This window comes from Populus alba, chromosome 17, assembly GCF_005239225.2.
Source record: "Populus alba chromosome 17, ASM523922v2, whole genome shotgun sequence".
In the NCBI taxonomy this organism is placed as follows: domain Eukaryota; kingdom Viridiplantae; phylum Streptophyta; class Magnoliopsida; order Malpighiales; family Salicaceae; genus Populus; species Populus alba.
This window is the reverse complement of record NC_133300.1, coordinates 1,864,786-1,887,114: the sequence shown is the minus strand read 5'-3', so window position 1 is coordinate 1,887,114 and position 22,329 is coordinate 1,864,786. Positions and strand designations below refer to the sequence as shown.

At 34.0% G+C, this 22,329-nt stretch overlaps 3 protein-coding genes across 5 annotated transcripts; 2 read left to right on the top strand and 1 right to left on the bottom strand.

The window, feature by feature from the left end:
• Nucleotides 1-906: 906 nt before the first annotated feature.
• On the top strand, nucleotides 907-1,392 carry LOC118049831 (ethylene-responsive transcription factor CRF1). The gene has a single exon (XM_035059946.2). It carries the CDS (start codon nucleotides 907-909, stop codon nucleotides 1,390-1,392), a length of 486 nt encoding a protein of 161 aa, XP_034915837.1.
• A 5,697-nt stretch (nucleotides 1,393-7,089) lies between these two features.
• Nucleotides 7,090-10,257, top strand: LOC118049856 (ADP,ATP carrier protein 3, mitochondrial). 3 transcript variants are annotated; one of them, XM_035059986.2, is made up of 4 exons: nucleotides 7,090-7,223; nucleotides 8,392-8,881; nucleotides 9,000-9,371; nucleotides 9,719-10,257. In XM_035059986.2, exons 2-4 carry the CDS (start codon nucleotides 8,411-8,413, stop codon nucleotides 10,016-10,018), a joined length of 1,143 nt encoding a protein of 380 aa, XP_034915877.1. In that variant the 5' UTR covers nucleotides 7,090-7,223; nucleotides 8,392-8,410; the 3' UTR covers nucleotides 10,019-10,257. The 3 variants fall into 3 exon arrangements, with proteins under 3 accessions (XP_034915877.1, XP_034915876.1, XP_034915878.1); XM_035059985.2 differs by having other exon boundaries at nucleotides 7,151-7,292; XM_035059987.2 differs by having other exon boundaries at nucleotides 7,159-7,181.
• Nucleotides 10,258-15,503: 5,246 nt separating this feature from the next.
• LOC118049857 (transmembrane E3 ubiquitin-protein ligase FLY2) lies at nucleotides 15,504-22,129 on the bottom strand. Its single transcript, XM_035059989.2, has 15 exons — nucleotides 21,443-22,129; nucleotides 20,791-20,863; nucleotides 20,430-20,557; nucleotides 20,153-20,268; nucleotides 19,737-19,797; nucleotides 19,115-19,181; nucleotides 18,956-19,033; nucleotides 18,404-18,561; nucleotides 18,250-18,309; nucleotides 18,057-18,150; nucleotides 17,138-17,305; nucleotides 16,516-16,844; nucleotides 16,155-16,271; nucleotides 15,898-16,065; nucleotides 15,504-15,745 (listed from the first exon to the last, which is right to left on the bottom strand). Exons 1-14 carry the CDS (start codon nucleotides 21,611-21,613, stop codon nucleotides 15,964-15,966), a joined length of 1,722 nt encoding a protein of 573 aa, XP_034915880.1. The 5' UTR covers nucleotides 21,614-22,129; the 3' UTR covers nucleotides 15,504-15,745; nucleotides 15,898-15,963.
• Between the last annotated feature and the right edge of the window lie 200 nt (nucleotides 22,130-22,329).

Here is a 22,329-nt window from a genome sequence, read left to right as displayed (position 1 = left end):
ATGATAATTTGCTTATAATATTCCTGACTCTAGCGACAATGAATATTCAACTACGGATACTTCCAACTCTGGTGTTGGTAAATATCACGTAGCTATAAAATAAATTAGATCAATATTTTTTTTTTATTCCCGACTCTGGCATCAGTGAATAAATAAATAAAAATAAATTTATTTTTTACGCATGCACAATCTTTTATTTTTCTAGTTAAATAAAATAAAATACAATGAAAGACGATATAAATTTATTGGTTTATATGCTACGATAATTTGCTTATAATATTCCTGACTCTAGCGCCAGTGAATATTCAACTACGAATATTTTCAACTCTGACGTTGGTAAATATTACGTAGTTATAAAACAAAATAAATTTAAATCCATATTTTTATATTCCTGACTCTAGCGTAAGTGAATAAACAAATAAAATAAATTTATTTTTATGCATGCACAATCTTTTATTTTTCTGGTTAAATAAAACAAAATACAATGAAAGAATAATATAAATTTAAACCAGTATTTTTATTCCTGACTCTGGCGTCAGTGAATAAACCAATAAATTTATATCGTCTTTATTCATGAATACATATTTTTTTATTTTTACTTTTTTATTTTTTATTTTTTTTTTATTTTTTACCTGCAGGCATGCATGAATTGCTCACGCACGCCTGCTACAGAAACATGGTAATTAAAATGCAAACTAAAGCTTACCTGTTGCTACACTTTAAGATGAAGATGACGGTGATGGAAGGCTGGCCAGCTGAAACGTTTTCTTCTCCTCTGTTTTCTCTTCATTCTTCCCCTGGTCTTCTTCCCGTGCTCTCCTTGTCTCTACTGCGCTCATCCATTTTCCTTCTCACTCTTCTGGTTTTCTTTTCATTTTAATCATCCCTTTCTGCTCCCTTCCTTTCATGGCTTCTTCAAGGGAAGGACACTACAGGGGAGTTCGAAAGAGACCATGGGGTCGCTATGCTGCAGAAATACGTGACCCATGGAAGAAAACACGGTTATGGCTAGGCACATTTGATACACCTGAAGATGCTGCTCTCGCTTATGATGGTGCAGCTCGTTCTCTTTGTAGAGCTAAGGCGAAGACTTTTGGTCTCTCTCTCAACCTAAATCTTCCATCCGACCCTCACCACCACCATCTTCGTTGGAGTTCAAGTCCTCATGTCGGGTCCTACATGTTTGGTGGTCTTGGTGAGTTCTTGCAGACTAGAGTGGTTTTTAAAGAAATGAACTTCAATGCTACTGAGGCTGCAGCAGCTTCTGGGCCAGTAGTGAAGATAAAGGGTCCTGGTGTTGGTGCTGTAACTGGAGCTCTTCTGCTGCTGCTGGCTGGAAGATGCGTGCCTTGCTGGTTGCCGATGCATGCTCATAATGCATGGAGGGGCTGAGATGAAGGATGATGGTTAATGGGGAGAGCGAGAGCGGGGAGGATAAAAAAGGAAAAGGTATGGATGGTTTCAGACCAGGGAAGAACAGAGGAAAAGGCTGGGGGAAGGGGCAGCGGCGGCTAGTCTAGGATTCTGTCGTGCCCCCTTTTTTTTGTAAATGTCTTTTTTCGTAGGGTTTCGGGTAATAGCCTTCTTTTAAGGTTCTCTTCTTTTAGGGTTTCTCTCTCTTTTTTAGGGTTTCTTTCTCTAATTTCCTCCTCTCTTTTTTTGCATAGACTGTGATCAGTATTTATAATGCAAGAGTCCCATCACTTGTAAGAAGTAAAGTCTCAATCAAACTCATTCTTTTTTTTTGTAAGTTCGAATTAGAATCAAATTCGAAATCATATCATTATCTTGAAGGTAAGGATTATTTTGAAGATAAGGATTATTTCAAAAGTAAGGATTATCTCAAAGATAAGGATAGAATGGCAAAAGCACATTATAGTCCTTAATTTTCACACAAGTTGACAAATCACACTTTTCATCGAAATAAGTCTCTAATCTTTTAATTTTATATTTTAAATCCTGTAAAAATTAAATTAAAAGCCAATGGGCCAAAATTGGGTTATGACACTCACAAAAAGTCATCTCTTATAAATTCAACCTTGTTTTGCGTATACCCATTATCATCCGATGACTCATCAACACTTTCCTTCTTCATTATTACCCTTTTTATAACCATCCTAATTTGCTTCCATTTACCTTCAATTAGTTTTGAAGAAAAATATATATATATAAAGAAAAAGAGAAAGAACATATACTTTAGGTGGGAACTGTAATAGTAGTAATTAAGAATAAAAAAGCCAAAAAGAGCTAGAGACAAAAGCTTAATACCATAACCACAAGCTTTATTTTTGTAGTTTCTCTTACTCTTTTTTTCTACCCCTTTTCCTATTTAAGCATGGTTTTGTTTTGTTGCACATGGAGAAGGATTTAATGAAGGGTGTAATACTATTGTTAAGTTGTGTGCGTGCAATGTGTTATGTTTTGTGTCGCACGTGTGGGGCGTCGTGGCAAAAACATCCACCCTCAAATTTGGTGTTATCTAAAAAATCTGGCAAATGTAGGGAGATAAGAAATTCTTGTCTTTTTATTAGTGGAAAAATTAGAATGGGAGTCGCCACATAGTATTTTGGTCACTAGGAACCCTAATTGGTCTCAGAGATCGGGTACGGGGACTTGTTGCGTAAAGGGAAGGTATTAGCACCCCAAATACACCATACCTAAGGTAAGCTGCATTGTTTTATTGTCTAATAAAATATAAGATCTTGTCGTGTTTTCTAGTTATTGGTCCATCTATGGTTGAGAAAAGTCCTCTTTGGTAAGGAGATCTTTATATTATCGGGTAAAACCTGACCGTTCTAATGTCAGCAAAACAATTTAATAACCGGAATGCGTCTTACGTATAAGGTCGTAACCCCAAATATTAAAAGAAAACAAAATAATTTTTTTGGATTTTTTGAAATATTGGCCCAGTCCTCGTGACTTTAATAAATTTGTTATTAAAGTCAAAATGCATGCTAATACATATTTTTGAAATTTTCTTTGTTATATGAAAATACAATATGATTTTTTTTATTATTATTTTTGAGAGACCTGGCCATATGCATGAAAACAATTTTTTTTTTTTTTTATGTTTTGCCAAAGATCAAGTAACTTAATACCGAATTTGTATCTTTATAGTATAAAAATACAAACCGATATTGATTAAAATGCAATAAAATTTTTTGCATAAAATCACAGATTTTTTGAAATTTTATATTTTATTTATTTTATTTTTTATGGGCTAGGCCTAGCCCGAGCCATGTGGCTGGGATAGACCTAGCCAATGACCAGCCCTCCTCCGCCCATGCATGCATAATACTTTACACGTGCATGAACAATGTGAAGGTAATTAATTTACCTTCGCACTGTTCATTATCTTGCTTGCAATGCGAGAACAAGAAAAGGAAAAAAAACAGAGTGATTTTAGTGTTGGTTTCCTTATGTTTTCTTTTCTTCTTTTACATACTAACATGCATCATCTCATTATGCAGGAACTGAGAAGGGCAGCGAACATACCTGGCTTTGAGAACACGAAGACGATGGTGGTGTTGTCTTTTCTGCTTCACCGTGTCCTATGCTTCCGTTCGATTGGCCTCCTCTTCTCTCCCTTTTTCTTTCTCAATATTTCTCCACTCTCTCAATTTTCTTACATTTTTCTAATATGTTTCCCTCTTGTTTTCTCCTCACTGTAACCTCTCCTCTCCTCCTTTTTTTTTTTTTTTCCTATCCTTTTGTTTGGCTCCTCCTCTGGCTTTTATAGCCAAAGAACGCAGGTGTTTTTGGTAAGCCGGCGTGCATCATGATGGCGAGGGATGTTAGTCGTGATACGCACCCTATTGATTCAAGAATGGCTCCATTATCTCTGCTAACCTCTCCTTCCATTCTCGTCACAGATTCACAACTGCTTAAAGACAATGAATAGTGCTTCAATGGAAACGGCGCTACTTGGGTTCTTTTAATTTGGTCATTGAAGTTTTCACAGTTTTGTAATCAAACCCTCGACAAAATTGTAATTGGATTCCTTAATTTTTGCGCCTTTTCTGGTTTGGTCCATGGTTTCAGATTGTGTCAATTAAGTCCTTAATTGACCATCAAACTTCAATAATCATGCAATTAAACCCTGAGTTGGCCAAATCAACTCTTCAAAATTATAATTGGCCCCAAAACTTTAATTTCTTCCAATAAAAGCCTAAATTGACTTAAAAATCAATTTTTCTTGTAATCAAACCCTCCATAAATTCAATTAAATCTTAGATAAAATTTAATGAAGTCCATAAACATTTGATTTTGAATTGATTGATGATTTTTTTTTTCAGGACTCTCATCAGTTAACGATAAACTGTCAAATTTCAACCTTTTGTATTTGTGAACCTCCTCAACTAATTTTTGGCCATTTTTCAGCATTCAAGCATCCTTTTCTCGCTCATATTATTTTTTGAATTTCTTTCAAATATTTCTTTTGTATTTTTTCATTTTTATGTAGGAATCCAAAAATGGGTAACAACATTTTGTGTACCATTTTGATCTTTGAATGAGACAATGCTTTACTATTAGATAATGATCTGCTACACTTAATGGACCTTCTCTACATGGCTATCAACACATAACATCTTGTCATTTGGACAAACTAATAGGTTTTGGTGTTCTTGAGTTATTCAACTGGTGAATCTAACCTTCATATATGTACTTTTATGAATGCTAGAAATGATGCTTTGTTTTTCATACAGAGTGAGAGTGATTTGGTAGGTGAGAAGTGTCGATAGGTTGGTGATGTTATGAGATGATATTGGTTACATGGGTTGAGTGAGACTTATTATTGGAATAGACAAAGAGAGATTGAAACATGATAGGGTTTAATAGGGTTGATGATGGTGAGTAATTGGTTTGGAGAATTATGTGTGTCTTATATCGTTGAGTGGGGTATTGTTTCTATTCATAATGATGGGGACTATTGATTACTTTAACCTCTAAAAATCTTAAATAGATTGGGTCATGCTGAAATTGGTGGTAAAAAAACAAGAAACAAGACCTCCAGGCTGAGGATTACTTACACTCTAATGATAAACTTTTAAAGGAAACCAGAGGAGTTGTTGGCTAAGAAAATGGTCCTTTTATGTTCTACTTAGTGCCTTTCTTTGACCATTCCTCTAGATACTTTTCTTATTTATATACAACACAGTTAGACTCATGCTAAAATGTGAAATATAATTTGCACATGCATCTTTTGTAAACTTTTTAGTTCCTTATTTATTCTAAAATCTTACTCTCTTATGAATCAATTGTTAAAACATTAAGAATCATGATGCTAGAGCATTCTTGCAAACATTAACATGCTATCTAAGAAAGAAATGATGTTTATCTATAATTATCAATTAAATAAATGTATTCAAATAACTAATAAGTTTCAAAAGCTAGAAATCACAATTCTTAAATAAATGTAAATATTGTTTTCTTAATAACAAAGTTTGTAAAAACATCTTATATATATTTTTTTTTATAAATTCGGTATATTAAATAATGTTTAGTTACCACCTTGAGAGAAAAAAACGAAGATAGTTGGGACGTAGGAAATATGTCTCTTGTCTTTTATGTTTTAAAAAGTAAAAAAAAAAAAAAATTACTTCAAAACTATGAAAACTAAATTATTCTTATGTTTTCAACTCTATCTCTGCAATCAAACATATTTTTATTCTTTCTATATCAAAAGACTAGCCAAACATAAATCCAGACATGTTCGTTTTAGGCATGTCTATATCCTTTCTTTTGAGCTCATATCTTTTTATTAGTTTAAGGTTGATGCTAAACACATAAAGGGGACTGACTTAATATCAACTAAGCTAATATTTGATGGAAATGTCTTTTAACCTTAATGCAATATGCAAAATTAACATGAAAGCATGAGCAATTTTCTTCAATTAGATCATAATATGGACACTAAATGACTATCGAAAGCTAGGTCACATCATATAGCTTTAGTGTGAGCTTGATATTATGGCACATGGTTCATTTCAAAAGTGATTTTTATTTAAAAATATATGAAAATGGTTTTTCTCTCTAGATTTTTTTTTAAAATTTTTGACACTAACATATAAGAATCATTAGAAAAGGCATTTATTTTGATGTATTTTCAAGTAAAAAATACTTTTGAAACGCAACTAAACATAATTTTAAATGCAAAAATAAATGGTGACTAGCCTTCAACACCAATTTCTTTTTAATAGGATTTCAACTTATCATTCCCAATCATTTACTTTATCCACCAAATATTTTACATCTCACATTCTCCACTTAAATTAAGCCCAAAATCTTAACTTGTAGATCAAACTGATTAATGAAAAGCTGAATCATCAACATGGTTTTTTCAATGATTTTTTTATTTAATTGATAAAGAGTATTCTCAAATGGAAAGTAAAAAATATTTATGGATCAACTTATGTATCATAAATTAAGATTAACATCATATATATTTTGAAGAAAAGTAAGGAAAAGAAAAGAATGGAAAATAAATTAAGTCAATCTTCTTTGTTTGAATCGTAGTTTTAAAACCTGACTAAGGGTTGACTCGAGGTAAGGCCCAAGTCATGAATCAGAAGGATGGACCCCAATTGTTTTGAAAAAATAAAAATGATGTTTTAACTAAAAACTACATTTTTTTAAAAAAAAGAAGAGTCAATGGGCTAATGATGAGGTTAACTGAGTTTTTTTTTCTAATTTTTCTTCATCGTGGACAATTCAAGCCTGGGGTTGACTTGCATGGGTTAGTGCGGGTTTTAAAAATATAGTTTGGATGGTAAAATTAGGAATAAAAAAGGAAAGAAATGAAGGGAAAATAAGAAAACAAATTTCTGATTTTTCTTTGTGATACACAAATGTTTTCATTTCAAAAAAGCTAAAATAATAAAATAAAATATAAATTTTTTTCATAATATCCTCAAAAAAATATTTTTCTTTATATTTTTTTAATATATTCAAATAAATATAACTATATTTCCATCATTTCCCTTGAACTATTTTTTTTTCCTTAGAAAGAAAAATCATTATTGGGCCTTTAAAAAACCCTGCTTTAAATAAGGCATAAAGCCCACAAAATATGAAACTCCCTTGACTTCTCACCAATGGAGTCTTCTACACTGCAGTGACAGTGTCAGGGTCAAACAGAAATGAAGAGGCAGAGAGAGAGGGGCGGGAAAAAGGTCAAGATGGTAATTTAATAGAAAAACCCTAGAAACTTTTCTTCCTCTCAGGTATAAAGGACCAATATTAGAAAAACATATCTTCTTTAGTATCAGGAGGCAGTTACTGTTTTCACTCAGGTTTTTCTGCCTCTTTCTTTTCTTTTCTGTTTGGTTACTGAGAAACTGAAAGAAAATTTGAAGTATTTGTTTTATGTTTTAGCTGTTTTTCTTATCTGTTTAGATTCCATGGATATTATTTTTTTGCTTTTTTTTTTGTTGACTTGTTAGTAGCATTAGATTATGTTAGAAATGGCTTAGGTTTTCACACTCAAATTGTAGGTTTTGTTTGTTTTAGTTGTCACTAACGTTGGATTATGTTGGAAATGAGATGAGTTTTGACATTCCGATTGTGGTTTTTAGCTGTTTTAGTCGTTGCTAACGTTGGATTATGTTGGAAATGAGATGGGTTTTAACATTCAAATTTTGGGTTTTATCTGTTTTAGTCGTTACTAACTTTGGGTTATGTTGGAAATGAGATGGGTTTTGACATTCAAAATTTGGGTTTTAGCTGTTTTAGTCGTTTCTAAGATTGGATTATGATGGAAATGAGATGTTTTTTGACATTCAAATTGTAGGTTTTAGCTGTATTGGTCGTTTCTAAGATTGGGTTATGTTGGAAATAATGAACACCCAAACCTTGGAGGTCTCACATGCTTTAGGAAGTTCCCTGCTTCTGTCTAGTTCAATAGTTCCAATGGACGAAACAGGGTATGAAAATGGTGTCTTCGACAATGATAGTGGCCCATTCTACATAGGCACTGCCCAAAGCTTCCGTCTAATCTAAGGCACGCATGATAGCAAGAAATGATTACTAACTTTGGATTATGTTGGAAATGAGGTGGGTTTTGATGTTCAAATTGTGGGTTTTAGTTAACAACTTTAGGTCATGTTGAAAATGAGGTGTTTGTTGACACTCAGATTGTGAGTAAGGCAACTGCTTGTTTTCTTGTGTTTGAATGGTTGCAGTTCCTGATTCATGTGGTATGGTTTTATTTTTTTAATGCTTTGTGCTGTTGTTAGGTGGAAGTTAAGTAGATTTGTAATGGCGATCATGGTTTCTCTGCTGGATTAATAAGTACTTTTGTAGTTTCATATTTTTGCATTTTGAAAATGTGGTAAGAAAGCTGCTTTTGAAGCCTAACTTTTTTTTTTTTGTTTTTTTTAACCTTATGTTCAGATCACCATCTTGAGTAAACATGGCGGATGGATCTGGGAATCCATCGGTTTTCAGGAAGATACATGGACAGTCATCTCTCATTTCAAAGCTTTCCCCAACCTTGCACAGCAGGAATTATAACATGACTAGCGGTGCACTTTCTAATGGTTTCCATGGCCATTTGCATCCTGCAATTCAGGGAACTGGTCTGGCACTTGTGCCACATGTTTCCCCAATATTTGCTGAAGCACCATCCGAGAAAGGTGCCAAAGGATTTATGATTGATTTTCTCATGGGAGGAGTGTCAGCTGCTGTTTCAAAGACAGCTGCTGCTCCAATTGAGCGGGTTAAACTCTTGATTCAAAATCAGGATGAAATGATCAAGGCTGGTCGATTATCTGAACCATACAAGGGTATCACTGATTGCTTTGCCAGAACCATGAAGGATGAGGGCATCCTTGCTCTTTGGAGAGGCAACACTGCTAATGTTATCAGATACTTCCCCACCCAGGTCATTTCACTTCAAAATTTCCTTGATTTTTTTTTCTCCTTTTTAATAGTTTTAATAGCTGTGCTTGACTCTAACATTGTCTATATCACTTGACACCTTTGTACACATGAAATACCAGGCCCTGAACTTTGCATTCAAAGATTACTTCAAGAGGTTGTTTAATTTCAAGAAGGAAAGGGATGGCTATTGGAAGTGGTTTGCTGGGAACTTGGCGTCAGGTGGAGCTGCTGGTGCTTCATCTCTTCTATTTGTTTACTCCTTGGATTATGCCCGTACTCGTCTGGCTAATGATGCAAAGGCAGCTAAAAAGGGCGGGGAGAGGCAGTTTAATGGGTTGATTGATGTTTATAAGAAAACCCTCCAGTCCGATGGTGTTGCTGGACTTTATCGTGGATTTAACATATCATGTGTTGGAATTATTGTGTACCGTGGGCTCTACTTCGGAATGTACGATTCTCTTAAACCTGTGGTTCTGGTTGGTGATTTGCAGGTATGTGCCATGTTTTCTTATTACATCTCTGTCAATCTCGTTTCTCCCGCTTTCAAGTCTTCTTTTCTGTTAATGGTTTTACACGGGAAATATGGTGTTTGATCACAACCACCTATGTTGGCGGCACAAAATGCAAGGTGAAAAGGACTACTTATCTTGTGGATTTATGCTACCATGTGCTCAGTATTGTACGTGTAAAACTGCTGTCCTGTATTTACCACCGTTTGATCAAACAAGGTCAAATTAAGCAATCTTAATGTTTTTATGTGGGCTTATGTTGATTCTCCTATATTTCATGAAATTTAACATGATCAAATCGTTACTATTGCTTTGTTGGGTCTCTACAGGATAGTTTCTTTGCAAGTTTCATGTTAGGATGGGGAATTACAATAGGTGCTGGGTTGGCCTCTTACCCCATTGATACAGTCCGTAGAAGGATGATGATGACTTCAGGAGAAGCCGTAAAGTATAAGAGCTCGTTGGATGCATTTAAACAGATCATCAAGAATGAAGGACCGAAATCACTCTTCAAGGGTGCTGGTGCAAACATTCTGCGTGCAGTGGCAGGTGCTGGTGTGCTTGCTGGATATGACAAGCTGCAGGTCATTGTCTTTGGCAAGAAATACGGATCTGGTGGCGGCGGCTAATATGATTGGTGATACTGCAGCCATGATGACGAAGATGATGATGATAAAAGTTAATGCTTTTGTTAGGGTTCTTTTTCCAACTTCGAATATTTTTTCGAGGAATGTTAGTGCTCTCTTGGGATTTCGTATAAAAATATGTAGTCTGGACCATCTTCGATTTTGAGTGTTGTAATTAGTGGTTCAGCTTAAACGATGTTTGTTTGTTTGTCTCATGATGAGAATTAGGGGAGTTCACAGTCTGGTCGGGTTCAGGTAAAAAAATCCAACTAAATTAAGAGTTGTAATTTCTGAAAAATTTAGCTTCGACCAAACTAAAATCAATTCAAAACTGGTTTGATTTGGTCTGGATTGATCTATTTACTTTGAAAACCCTAAAATTGATCTGGATTGGTTTATTTACTTTGAAAACCCTAAAATTTGATATATATATATATATAAAAAAAAAGTCAACTTGTGTTTTTAAAAAATTTAATTTTTTTTATTAAAAAGTGATTTTATTTATATGTTTTGTATTTTTTTGATGTGTTAATTTTAAAAATAATTTTAAAAAAATAAAAAAAAATATTATAAAAATTAGTTGTAATAACATTCTCAAATAATGCTTGGTGCATGGGGAATGGATGTAGACGGAGGAGAGGGAGAAGATAATACCAAGAAAATAAAAATTATAGATAACTTGGTACAGTACAGCAAATCAAACAAGCATCATCACCAGCAACGCTAATTTATTAAAAACAAAAAACACTTTTACGAAGAATAGAGAACAAAACAACAAACCCAAAAATACAAGATTTCAAAAGGTTTATTACTTAGAAATTTTAAATTCAGGATGCAGAGCCTTTACCTTCTAATAGGAACTGCTCCAACTTGCTTTGTTGTGAAAACAAAAAGGTAAATCATTTAATCCACTCTTGACTTTGAAACGTAGAAGCACAATATCTAACTTTGCAAGAGAACAAAGAGAAAAAAAAGACAAGCAAGTCATGGAGAGATAGAGAAACGAGTCACGGGAGAAAACGAAAGAGGGTGGGAAAGGGAAGGACAGCAGACACAAAAATCAAAAGAGAAATATTTTTAAATTTTAAAGGAGATAGTTTAACTGGTCAGACTCTGAATTTGTTCGACAGAGATCGCCAATTCGAGTGCTATAAATCTCAGGGCTACTAAAGGCTTACATAATCGTTAACTTCAAGATTTCAGGGGATTAGTCAATATACATGTAAGCTGACCCGGACACTCGTGGTTAAAAAAAAAATATGTGTTAGAATTAAATCAAGTTTTTATTTATATCTTTTTTTTAAAGTTAGGTTTAAATTCAGTTTAATTAGTTTTAACTTTTTAAAACCAAAATCGAATCAAACAAAGTGGTTTTTCTTTGGATTCTATGGTTTTTTTTTTTCTGATTTGGTTTTTTAAGTTTAATCAGGTAATTTAATTTTTTTTAACACCCTAATGAAATAGTTACGTGATATTCTCACAAATGCGCTTGTTTTGGAAGGAAAGTGTCATGCAGAAATCTATTATGTTTTGTCATCCGTTTACTGAAAAAAGTTATTCAAAGGATGATCGGTGCCTGCTTCAATGCCACTGCTGCAGATTTTGCAGAGCTTTGGTTGTTTTGCTAGCGTGATCTTGATTGTGCAGATCTTGTTTGGGATTGATGGAGATTTTTTTTATTATTATTTACATGGGTGTCCGGGCCAGCTTGCGCGCACCACGACTAATCCCACGGCTCACTGAACATCCTGCAAACTCAGTAAACATGTAAGGCACCGCGGAGGTGACAGACATGTAAGGTGAGGTTTGAACCTAGAATGCAGAGGAATGGAACAAGTCCCTTCAACCGCTGGGCCAAGACCTCAAGTGCAATTGATGGAGAATTTTACTCTTACCAGTTTGTAGCTATGGTCAACATCATGTTCCAAAAACTTTTGATTTCCATTTGGCAGAAATCTAGGAAGAACATAGTGCTTATTTAATGGGAAGAATTTCAGTATGGTCTTATATAAGATGCAATTGCAGCAGAAATTTGATGGTAGTTTTCCCATTCATTCAATGAATTAGAACGTTTTCAGCAGAGGATTAGGGTTTGGTAATCTTATTTTTTTGCAGTTAATTCCTTTGATCATGTACAGGTTATGGAACTTTCAGCCATTAATTGTTAGTATTTACCTTGCTATAAAATCCAGACTAGTTCGGTGGTCAACGCTAAACATGATTGATCCAAAATCTAAACCAATTCAAATTAAAATAGATTAAGCCGACTAGAGTAGTCAAAAACTTGAATGACAATCCATTAATATTTTTTTTTCTCAAAACAATGTTTAATTCTTTTTTGTTAAAGGATGACCCTTCTAATTTGAGAGCTTTGCTCGAGGGTAATATCTTAATTTGGTTTTACAACTATATATTATGTTTAATAATTTGTGCCTCTTTGAGATTGTATCTCAAACGAAGATTGATTAAAATTTATATTTTTTTATATTTTTAAATTATTTTAATGTATTAATATTAAAAATAAAAAAAATATTATTTTAATATATTTTTAAAAATATTTTAAAATATAATCATTAATACAGTCCCAAACAACCATATACCCTTAAGTTTGAAGGAATTCTCCTCTTTTTCTTAGGGTTGGTGAGGCTGTCTTTCTCTTGCTTCACTTGAAACACAAATGTGAAAGCTACATTTAAGGAGGCGAGTCCTTATTATGCGCATCGTCCTCCCTTTACACCATTTTTCCAATTGCATAGTCTGCAACTAATCTCCATGTTATTCTATAGCATAAGATATGTCCTAAGCCTCTAAAGGACAACATGAACAGCAGGGATTGAGACAAGATGTTTGGTGCACTTTGAAATCTTCAAGCTTATCTCGAAATGGCCATGCTTTAGGATCATAGGTTATGGTTAACTGTCGCTTTACCGGGTCGTTGTGATACTTTCTTCAGATGCTAGCATCAGTAAAGAAATCAATGTCTTCCATTGGACATGAACAACATGATTAATCATAAGACTGAAAGATGTCTTTGACAAGGAAAGTAACTCCTTACATAAGCACCCAATAATACTTCCTTAAACCCACGAAAATCAAATGGCTTCGTCTCTACTTTGTTTTATCACTGGCCATACTTTACTTCTCTTGCTCTTACACCTATCTTCCTTGTCTAGCTATATAGCTGCAAAGCATAACTACCATGGTTATCATCGCCATTGCTTGCACAACCATTCTCCCACCTCAAACCCCAGGCTTTACTAAGCTTATATTGCCCTCCATGCATGAAAAAGAGTCATCTACTCTTACCTATACAACTTTACCACTAATTGGGTTGGTCCTGATTTAGGTAGCTATAAAACAGTATATTGTACAGTTGCACTTGATGATCCCAGAATTAGAGTAGTCGCTGGCATTGACCCCAACTGTGCTGATACAGCAGGTTTCCTTCCTGATGAATATTTAGGCCTCCTTACTGGCTTAGCACTCATCCATTTGAATAGCAACAGATTTTATGGTATTATCCCACAAACTCTAACCTTCCACTTCTATATGAACAAAATAAAAGCATTGGACTAACCTTCCAAATTCGTTGCAACAAAAGCATTGGACAATACTCATGTCCCAGCCTCTTGGCTTGCCTTGTGAACAAAATAAGAGATCGATCTATGTTGTTCCATAATGGTTTGATTGAGGAAGCATTTATCCTCAAAAAAAAAAAAACTCTCATTGAGGCATGTATTCAGGGAGGTGATAGACTCTCAGTTCATAAGTTAGACCGAGTGCCTTCAAATTTAGATCTCAATTTCATAAGAAGCTAGTCTTTCTTAGTAGTTTTATAGACAAATTGAATTTTACTTAACCCAAAGACTCATAAAGTTATAGTAAGAATCAGAGATAAAAAGATTGTTCAGTGGGCATGGCCAATTCAAGCTAAAGCTAAAAATGTTGAGCAGTGTTGTGTTGACTGTATAACTTCAAGGAAGTTCACATTCCAGCAACAATTTTAGAGGGTATGAGGTTCAAGACAAGTTGGGTTCTATAGACTCAAGAATCCGTACCGTAACTTGGGCATCTTTGACTTCCTACTTGGCGTACATTCTTGGTCTTTGTCTTTGTCTTTGTTAAGAGCAGGGCTGTCATCAACATGAACTTATAAACCATTTGCTTTGATAAAAACCTTGATGTGGAATTTTCAAGCTAAGTAGTTTTTGTCATTAAACCATATTAAAAAAGCATCAGACTATGATAAACTCAGAAAGCTTTGAGGAAAAACCTTCCTTCTCTGGTTATAGAATATCCATTATGTAGAAATAGCACAAGCTGTATAAGCTGGTTTTTAACTTTTAGATCATCAAAACTATCATATACAAAAATATCTATTATTAATCCACAACTGGTGTATCCTAATTAAAGGAAAGATTTATAATAAAGAAATTAGTTATCAAAGTTGTACAAGGTAGAATCTGCTAACTTTAAATATTCAATGGCTGTCAATTCGAGTAGAACTTTTTTTTAGCAATTATTATTGTGTTTCTAGTTTAACATAACTAATCATGTAAGATAGTAACAGTAAAACCAAAGTAAGAATAAAAAATTGGCTTCTTAAGTAAATATAAATCCTCTTGTTTTTGTTTATTTTTCTTTCTATATACAAATCATGATTTCATGTATAAAATCCTTGAAAAATTTCTATGCTTCACAATCCTAGAAGGCTAGATTTCACGGGCTTGTGTTGTCCCAGATTTCCAAGGTGAAGCAACTATTTAACTTGGAATTTGAAAAAGGCTAGATTTTAAAATATTTAGAAAGATAATAGAAACTGTTTTTTAAAGTATTTTTTTTAAAAAAAAATATTATAATATACTTTTTATTTATTTTATTTATTTTTAACATCAACATTTTAAAATAATCTAAAAATATTATAAAAAATATTAATTTGAAGAAAAAAATTTAAATTTTAACAAAAAAAAAAAAAAAATTCAACCTCAATATCAACATCTATTTAGACAGAAAGAATTATTTAAATAAAAAAATTTCTTTAAGCTATTGAACCTGGAAGGAACAGAAACATTGGAAATATGATAAAAATATATATATAATAAATGTTTCTAATCAATTTTGTAGTTAATAAAAAAAGTACAAGAGAATATCTTTTCTATCACCATCTCGAAACAATAACCTATCACCATCTCGAAGCAATAACCAAAAACCATTGAGAAACCATATGGTCTCTTCAAAAGTCTTATAAAGAAAGTACAGAAAAAGGATTGACTTGATTGTGTCCATTTGATCCATCATTTCATGCCAACAAGAACAATGTTTAGAAATTTCCTGCTTGATTACCAAAGACTTGTATCCTGATAAAAATTATCAGGGCAGACACGTTCGTTTACCTCCAAACTGATGCATATAACCGGAGAAAAAAAACGACAACAATTCTTTATCAGGGGAAATCAGTCGTTTTGCCTTCCTATTGCCAATTTCATGATTCATATAAACGCTACAAGGGTTAATTTATTTGCAAGAGAACAAAAAATCTTGTGTGCCAATTATAGAATTGAAAATAATTTGCATTTGTGAAAATTTCTGCGTACTGATGACATTATACGATTAACAAAAGGTGGTGTCAAATACAAAGTGTGGCAGCATCAGGTAACGCCGGCATTGCTTAGGGCTCTATATCAGGTATCTTCTGAAGCTGTACCAGGCGTAATATCGGCTTTTCCCAACCTGAAATAAAACAGAAATAAAATAAATACAAAAGATACATCAAAAACAGGATCCAAAATACACCTCAATCATAAGTTAAGAAAAAAAATGGAATGATGCAATAGGGAATCAGAAATGTTTAGTAAATGCAAGGTTTTGCATCAGCTCATTACCAGAATCAACAAGCTGGGCAATGTCAATCAATCCTAAGTAATATAAACAAGAGTGTACTAATATCCCTAGGCTGGTGGTAGCGGACGCCGGCAAGTTGGACATTCCATCTTGATATCCATCCACCTTTGTAGACAACCGGAATGAAAGAAATGATCACATGGAGTCACCTGCCAGAGATTTGCAATTTAGTGGCTTAGGCGCAGGTGCCAACAAAGTAAAGGAAGGGTGGAAGAAAAAAGAAAATCCTGGTATGTACCATGCAATCATTAGAACGATGAGTGAGATCAATGGAAGTCATGCAGATGACACAGTCTGTAGCATGATTTGCATCCTTATCAAACCTTCTATAGTAGCAATATTTCTCAGGTAGGATCTGCAAACAAGCGTAGTAAAGTGATGTAAGGCAGTCACAACATGCTTTATGTGAAAAGAAAAAGGATAATATATTTGTGACTATGTTAATCACTGCCCCTTGGTCAGCATAGGTCTGCATGGCTGTTTAACCAAGGTAATTTACCAACTTAACACAGCAATCAGAGTGTCATAAATTATTGGAAACTGGGAAAAGAAAAAAAATGGGTTTGGGTGGGAAAAAGGAGAGAAAAAACTGCACCAACCTGTCGAGGAATGAAACACCGAGACCCAAGATAGTGTTGAAGAAGAAGAATTGATGCTTGCAATCCAATGAATATACTCAAACATATACACCAAGTCTTGTCGGGCTCAATGCGCATAAAGTTGTAAGGACATCCAAATATATACAATGGGATTGCTAGACGAGTAACAGTCATGCCTAAGATGTAATGAGGATGCAAAGGTTTTCTTGAGTCTCGAATGACATTGGTAATTATTTGAGGTATCCAAAAGGAGTACATCAAGAGAAGAATGGGTCGAAGATAATTATGGAACTCATACATAAATAGAATGCCTCCCAACAGGATCCCATCTGCAAATAATTGTAGCAGTTAGATCCAATTGCACCAGACATAAAATAAGGAATTTTATATTTTAACACAAGTAGTTGAATCCATAATAAGCCAATTGATGATCGCAAGCATGTGACAAAGAATTCAGGAGATCAAGAGATGAATATGTTGAAAATTTCTAGCTGGTTACTCATTCAAAGGAGTAACTGAAAGCAAGAACCATGCTAGAGTATTTAATCAACACCAGATCATTTCCAATGAATCCTAGAGATAGAATTCGACCTACAGATTGATTTCCAAAAAGAGTACTTACAGAAACGACTGTATAGAACTGATAGCTCACGCCTCATTGTCTCCCAACCTTCACCACTATTCATAGGCCTGCTTGCCTTCCATATAGCAAGAAGATATCTCATCTCAAAAATTGAGAAGACTACAAACTTGAAAAATGCGGCAGTTGCAAAAGCATTAAACAAGGATTCTGCACAGGAAAGTACGAAAGTATTTGCTTAACAGAGACAGAGAACAAGCCAGTGCTTAGCAACAACTAGCAGTAGGTGCATAAATTAAATTTCAGTGTACAACAAGAATAGAGTTACACTGATTCAGTATGATAAGCATATGCATGAAAAAAAAAGGGGCACAATTCATGCACAACAAGACAGAAGAATACTAATTAAGAAAAGTAGAACCACTGGTATAATTTAATTTTGAAATGACATATGAATAACTTAGGCCAGGTTGCTGGTTGTGAGTTTTTTTCAAATGATACCTACTAGTATACTTTGATTTTGAAATTTGAAAGGTTGGAGAACTAATTGTTGTATCAGAAGTGAACACAAATTGGGCAGTTCTTCTACCACTCCAGTAGTCTGATGGTTTCCAAGAGAGTCAATGCAGAGAATTGAAACACTTGTCCATTTTGTAGTTTGCAAATGATTTTGCCAGCAAATGGAAAATACCCATCAAGTATCGCCACATGATAAAATTGAAATATAGGTAGATCACCAGACAAATGGAATCCTTACAAATTTTTGTGTTCACAAAGTTTAGAGATATTTTTTTCTGAAATATATCCACTGCGAATCTAAACTCCTAATCATGCCTTTACTTAAACAGGTCTATTTTTCAAATAATTGCAATAAGCTTCCTGCAAAACATAATAAACAAATTCCATTGCATCTGAAAGCAAAACCAATCTAGTAAACTGCATAAACTGGAATTGAACTTACCAACTAGTATTCCTGCTGTTAGGTGTAGAAGACAAAGATAAGCATCCATGATGGCTTGCTGCCCAATCATTAAAATCGAAACTTTGGCTGCTCCCTGATAAGAGGCACATCAAACCATTATCAACCACTAAATGCTAAGAATAATCAAAAGAAAACATTGATTGAAATGGATGTCTAAAGTAAAATGTCTTACTGATTGAGTGTTGCCGTGTTCCATTTGCCGAATCAACAAAAGAACTTGAAGGAACGAGACCTGATGCAAAATGTTAAGGAATCCCCCCAAATCTAGCTTATGGAACATTAGGATGAATCAACAAGATTGATGATATATCACATATAAAGGATACAAAGGTGACCATCAAGGTATAGTTCACTGCTTTGTTATAGTAGACCTCAATGTTCACAGAAGTAGCATTTAGTAGTAAAGGTGAGAAGCATTCCCCTTCATCGTCTGTGGCAGGACTCTCCATTATTCCTTCAATATGGAAACGGTCACGATCTCCATCTACAAGAGAGGTCAGAGATTTTAGTAAATAAGACACATTTTTTATTATAATACTTTATTATCCAAAAGTCTGTAATATCAAGTAGAATGGTTGAAACCAGACAAAAAATTGCTCCAGATACCATAAATATGACCGATCAATTAAATTAGATTTTCTCAATACTTCATGGAGAATAATAGGTAAAAATTTCTTCTCCACTAGCTCAAAATGAGAATGATTCGTACAAGGCATTGTTTCCAGATTATCAAGAATAAGTCATGGCGATGTTACAATATCAACACCAACCTCTACACATAAAGGAAATAATTCATAGATATTTTAAATTTATTTGGGAACAACACAGGGATATTAAGTTAAAAGAAAAAAATCATAAAGCTGGGAGAACTCAGGTACCACTTTGGGCAGATGACAAGCGTGTAATTTGGGCTGCAATTTCAATACTACAATGCTTCTCCATCTCATATATTGGTGCTGCAATATCATGAGGTAAAATTTATGAAACTTCTATGTTAGCTCAAACTTGAAAAGTCAAAGTGAGGTACAGAACATTACAATTTTTCCTTCTCCATATTTTATCTCGGGGAGAATCTTGGAACACCTGAGATGAAAATACTCCAAGCTGTTCAAACAAAGAAGCAAACACAGGCTAGAAGTTAGAACTCAGAGAATCCATCAACAATAGAAGATTATATAGAAAGATGACACTTTCTTTTTCCTGCTCAATGTATATAACCTTATTGCAAGACTTGTCAACCTGTGGCCAAGCTTAAGAGGATCTAACTGGAACCATGTGAAGCATTAAGAACTACCAGTCCCAAACAGCATACAGTTTTCAAAACCATCACAATCATGCATCCCCACCCCCACCCCACCCCATACTTTATGAATAATATCAAACTGTGCAAAGTAATAATATGAGTTCCTTCTGAGGCCAAAAAAATCAGCCAGTCAAGTAATGAATCTACAACTATACAGATATTAAACATACCACAGGTTATGTGCCTATCCTTAAGGTACTCTAAAAGTTCACAAAAGAAATGACTAGGCAGCAAATAACCAAACAGCAAAAACAAAAGGTAATATAAAAAAGATGACAAGCTGAACTGCAGACAAATGCTATACAATCAATATAAATAACAAATATATCACACAAAAGCTGAGTGGGAAGTGTTACCAGATGATATGGATTAGATAAGATATATTCTTCTTCTTGGCTCAATTCTCCCTCTTTACCACTGTCATAGTGCATTAAAAGAAAACTATTAGAGCTAAAATGCAACAGACAAACCAACTCATGACATCTATCAACTCGAAAAATGATGCAAGTAAACAAAAAAAAAATGAAATTACAGTTCTGTATCTCCAGAAACGAGGACTGAGAAGAAGATGATAAAGTTTAACATCAATTGTAATTTTTAGTGTAGTGTTCAACAAAGCATGTGCAACTTACATGCCCTTCAACTGTAACAAGTGACATAAAGGAAATTTTACACTTCTTACTACATAAGCATCCCTATTACTAACCACAGGACAGTCCATACTTGGGAAGAACAGGGAAAAAAACATTTTCTAATGTTGTTAGATATTTACCTGTTAGTTACCATTCGAAGTTGTCTAAAAGGCCATATATAAACACCTTCTACCCTTATTTGAGCACCACCAACATTGTGTTCATTGTTGAACACATCATGGAAAATTATTACACCCTGTTGTCAACACCACAAGCAATAAAATATAAAAGTTTTCTTTCTTAAAGCCATGACCATACCTTGAAGAACCAAAAACATTTGAATCAATCAAGAATTTTTCTTCCCAGGAGTGAAAATACGAGAATTTAAACCCTAGCTGGGAAAAAATAAACCCTCACCTGGACATAATGCACACCATTTATCTTCGTTGGTCTGCTGAATAATTCAATGACAGAATCACCATTAGATTTCCTAAGATCCGGGAACTTGGAAGAGCTATTTGTAGAATCGAGAAATTTCCATGACCCTAGAATTCACATGTCCAAAACATGTTCACTGAGATAGCATAGAAGACCTAAACCAATTGAGTGTGCATTGCTGAACAGGATAAATATATTTATGAAACTAACCAAGTTAACTTATAATTTTGTGAATGCATCATGAAGGCAAAAACAGTCAATTACTGTTCTGCAAGTTCTACATCAATGAATGCAAATAATTTTCAATAGTATGTGAGTGCATGAGTCACTGAAGACAAACCTCGGTAAGTTCCCGTTATGTTCCACATAGAAAATGGACCCAAATCATTTTCATCTTTTCTAATAAACAACCACTGTGAGAAGCAAAAACATTGACAAGAAAAAAATTAGGACCAATTATAGTCATAATATAAAATAATTGCATTTCAGCATCCTTGGCAATCAAATTAAGCTAAATTTCATGCTATGTAATAAATTCTACTCAACAAATTACTGAGACATCGAGTGTCAATCCTACTCACGCAACATGACCTTAATTCTTATTTACCATCTTTCACTGTCAAACATGATCAACACTACAACATTACATTATAAGCTATCAAACATGTCACTTTCTGATTTCACTGCCTTAGATCATTTTCAAGGATACACTAACACAAACACCTAAATGCAGCACAATAGAATTCACAAGTCAAACCCCATCAAAATTACACGTCAAGAAAGCAATTGAGCTAACTTCGACAAAGCTAAACACAAATATCATCACTCAATCTCATTGAAAATCCCATGAAAGCTCAAGCAACAACAAACTTCACCAATCAGAGTTACATTCTTTAGAATCCAGATTCACATTCTTGCTAACAAACTCCAATCAAAATCTAAATCCAACCCACAATCAATCAAAAACAAAAACATCAAATTCCAATACAAACCTCATCGCCCCATGACTGAGCACGCTCCCTCAATGGCCTTAACCCCACCACAGGCTGTAACAAACCCAAAAACACAAACCATAACCAAAAAACAATCCAAACCACAAACCCTAACCCTCTCCTCCACGAAAATCCCTCTGAATTAACCATATCAAAAAACCCAAAAACCATCAACTTCAATTAAGTTCAAAGACTGAAACTTTCTCCACAAAATGACTCTTAGTCACAAAACCAAAACAACCCATGAGTGTTAAACAAACAAGATAAAAAGGGTTTGCTTCAAATGGAGTCAAACCCCCATTTTTGTAGAGAAGTACTAACAAACAACCTGAACAAGAAAGTGAGAGCTCAACAACTTAAATAAAACTTCTGAAATTAATAAAAAATTAATCCCTTCACCACTAAAATACTAACTACTCTAATTAATTAAACAAACGCACACCAAACAATACTTAGAAGCCCTTCACCAGTTAAAAACCATGTAAGACTGATAAAGATGCGATCATTAAGAAGCAAAGATGAAGATTTTCGTAAATGTTGACATGTCAATTTCTTGTGTTTTGTCATGGTAAAATGGAGGTCAAGAGAGAAGGTAGAAGGTTCTGTGTGCCGTTTGATTTCTGGTCGGGCTACGCGTGAAAATGGGAGGTGAGAATCACGCTCTTACCACATTCGAAGGGGTTGACATGAGAAATTTTATTGTGTATCTAGCAGCATCCAATAAGTTACAGTTTGTATCATTATTATAAATTATAAAAGACTCTATAAGGTACCGTAATGTAATTCTACAATATAATTATTATTTTACCCTTTTTTTATACATTTTTTTTTTGCCTTGCTAGCGGGATAAAATGGTGTTTTTTTTTTTTAGATCCCAAAGTTATTTT

What these genes read in the sequence shown, in the direction of transcription:
- LOC118049831 (XM_035059946.2), top strand. Translation starts at nt 907, where the DNA reads ATGGCTTCTTCAAGGGAAGGACACTACAGGGGAGTTCGAAAGAGACCA.
- LOC118049856 (XM_035059986.2), top strand. Translation starts at nt 8,411, where the DNA reads ATGGCGGATGGATCTGGGAATCCATCGGTTTTCAGGAAGATACATGGA. An exon ending in TCAGATACTTCCCCACCCAG is followed by an intron (nt 8,882 to 8,999) that starts GTCATTTCACTT and finishes ATGAAATACCAG; the next exon opens with GCCCTGAACTTTGCATTCAA. An exon ending in TTCTGGTTGGTGATTTGCAG is followed by an intron (nt 9,372 to 9,718) that starts GTATGTGCCATG and finishes GGGTCTCTACAG; the next exon opens with GATAGTTTCTTTGCAAGTTT.
- LOC118049857 (XM_035059989.2), bottom strand. Translation starts at nt 21,613, where the DNA reads ATGGTTTTTGGGTTTTTTGATATGGTTAATTCAGAGGGATTTTCGTGG. An exon ending in CTTGTCATCTGCCCAAAGTG is followed by an intron (nt 18,562 to 18,955) that starts GTACCTGAGTTC and finishes CCTCTCTTGTAG; the next exon opens with ATGGAGATCGTGACCGTTTC. An exon ending in GGTGTTTCATTCCTCGACAG is followed by an intron (nt 16,272 to 16,515) that starts GTTGGTGCAGTT and finishes GCTTGTTTGCAG; the next exon opens with ATCCTACCTGAGAAATATTG.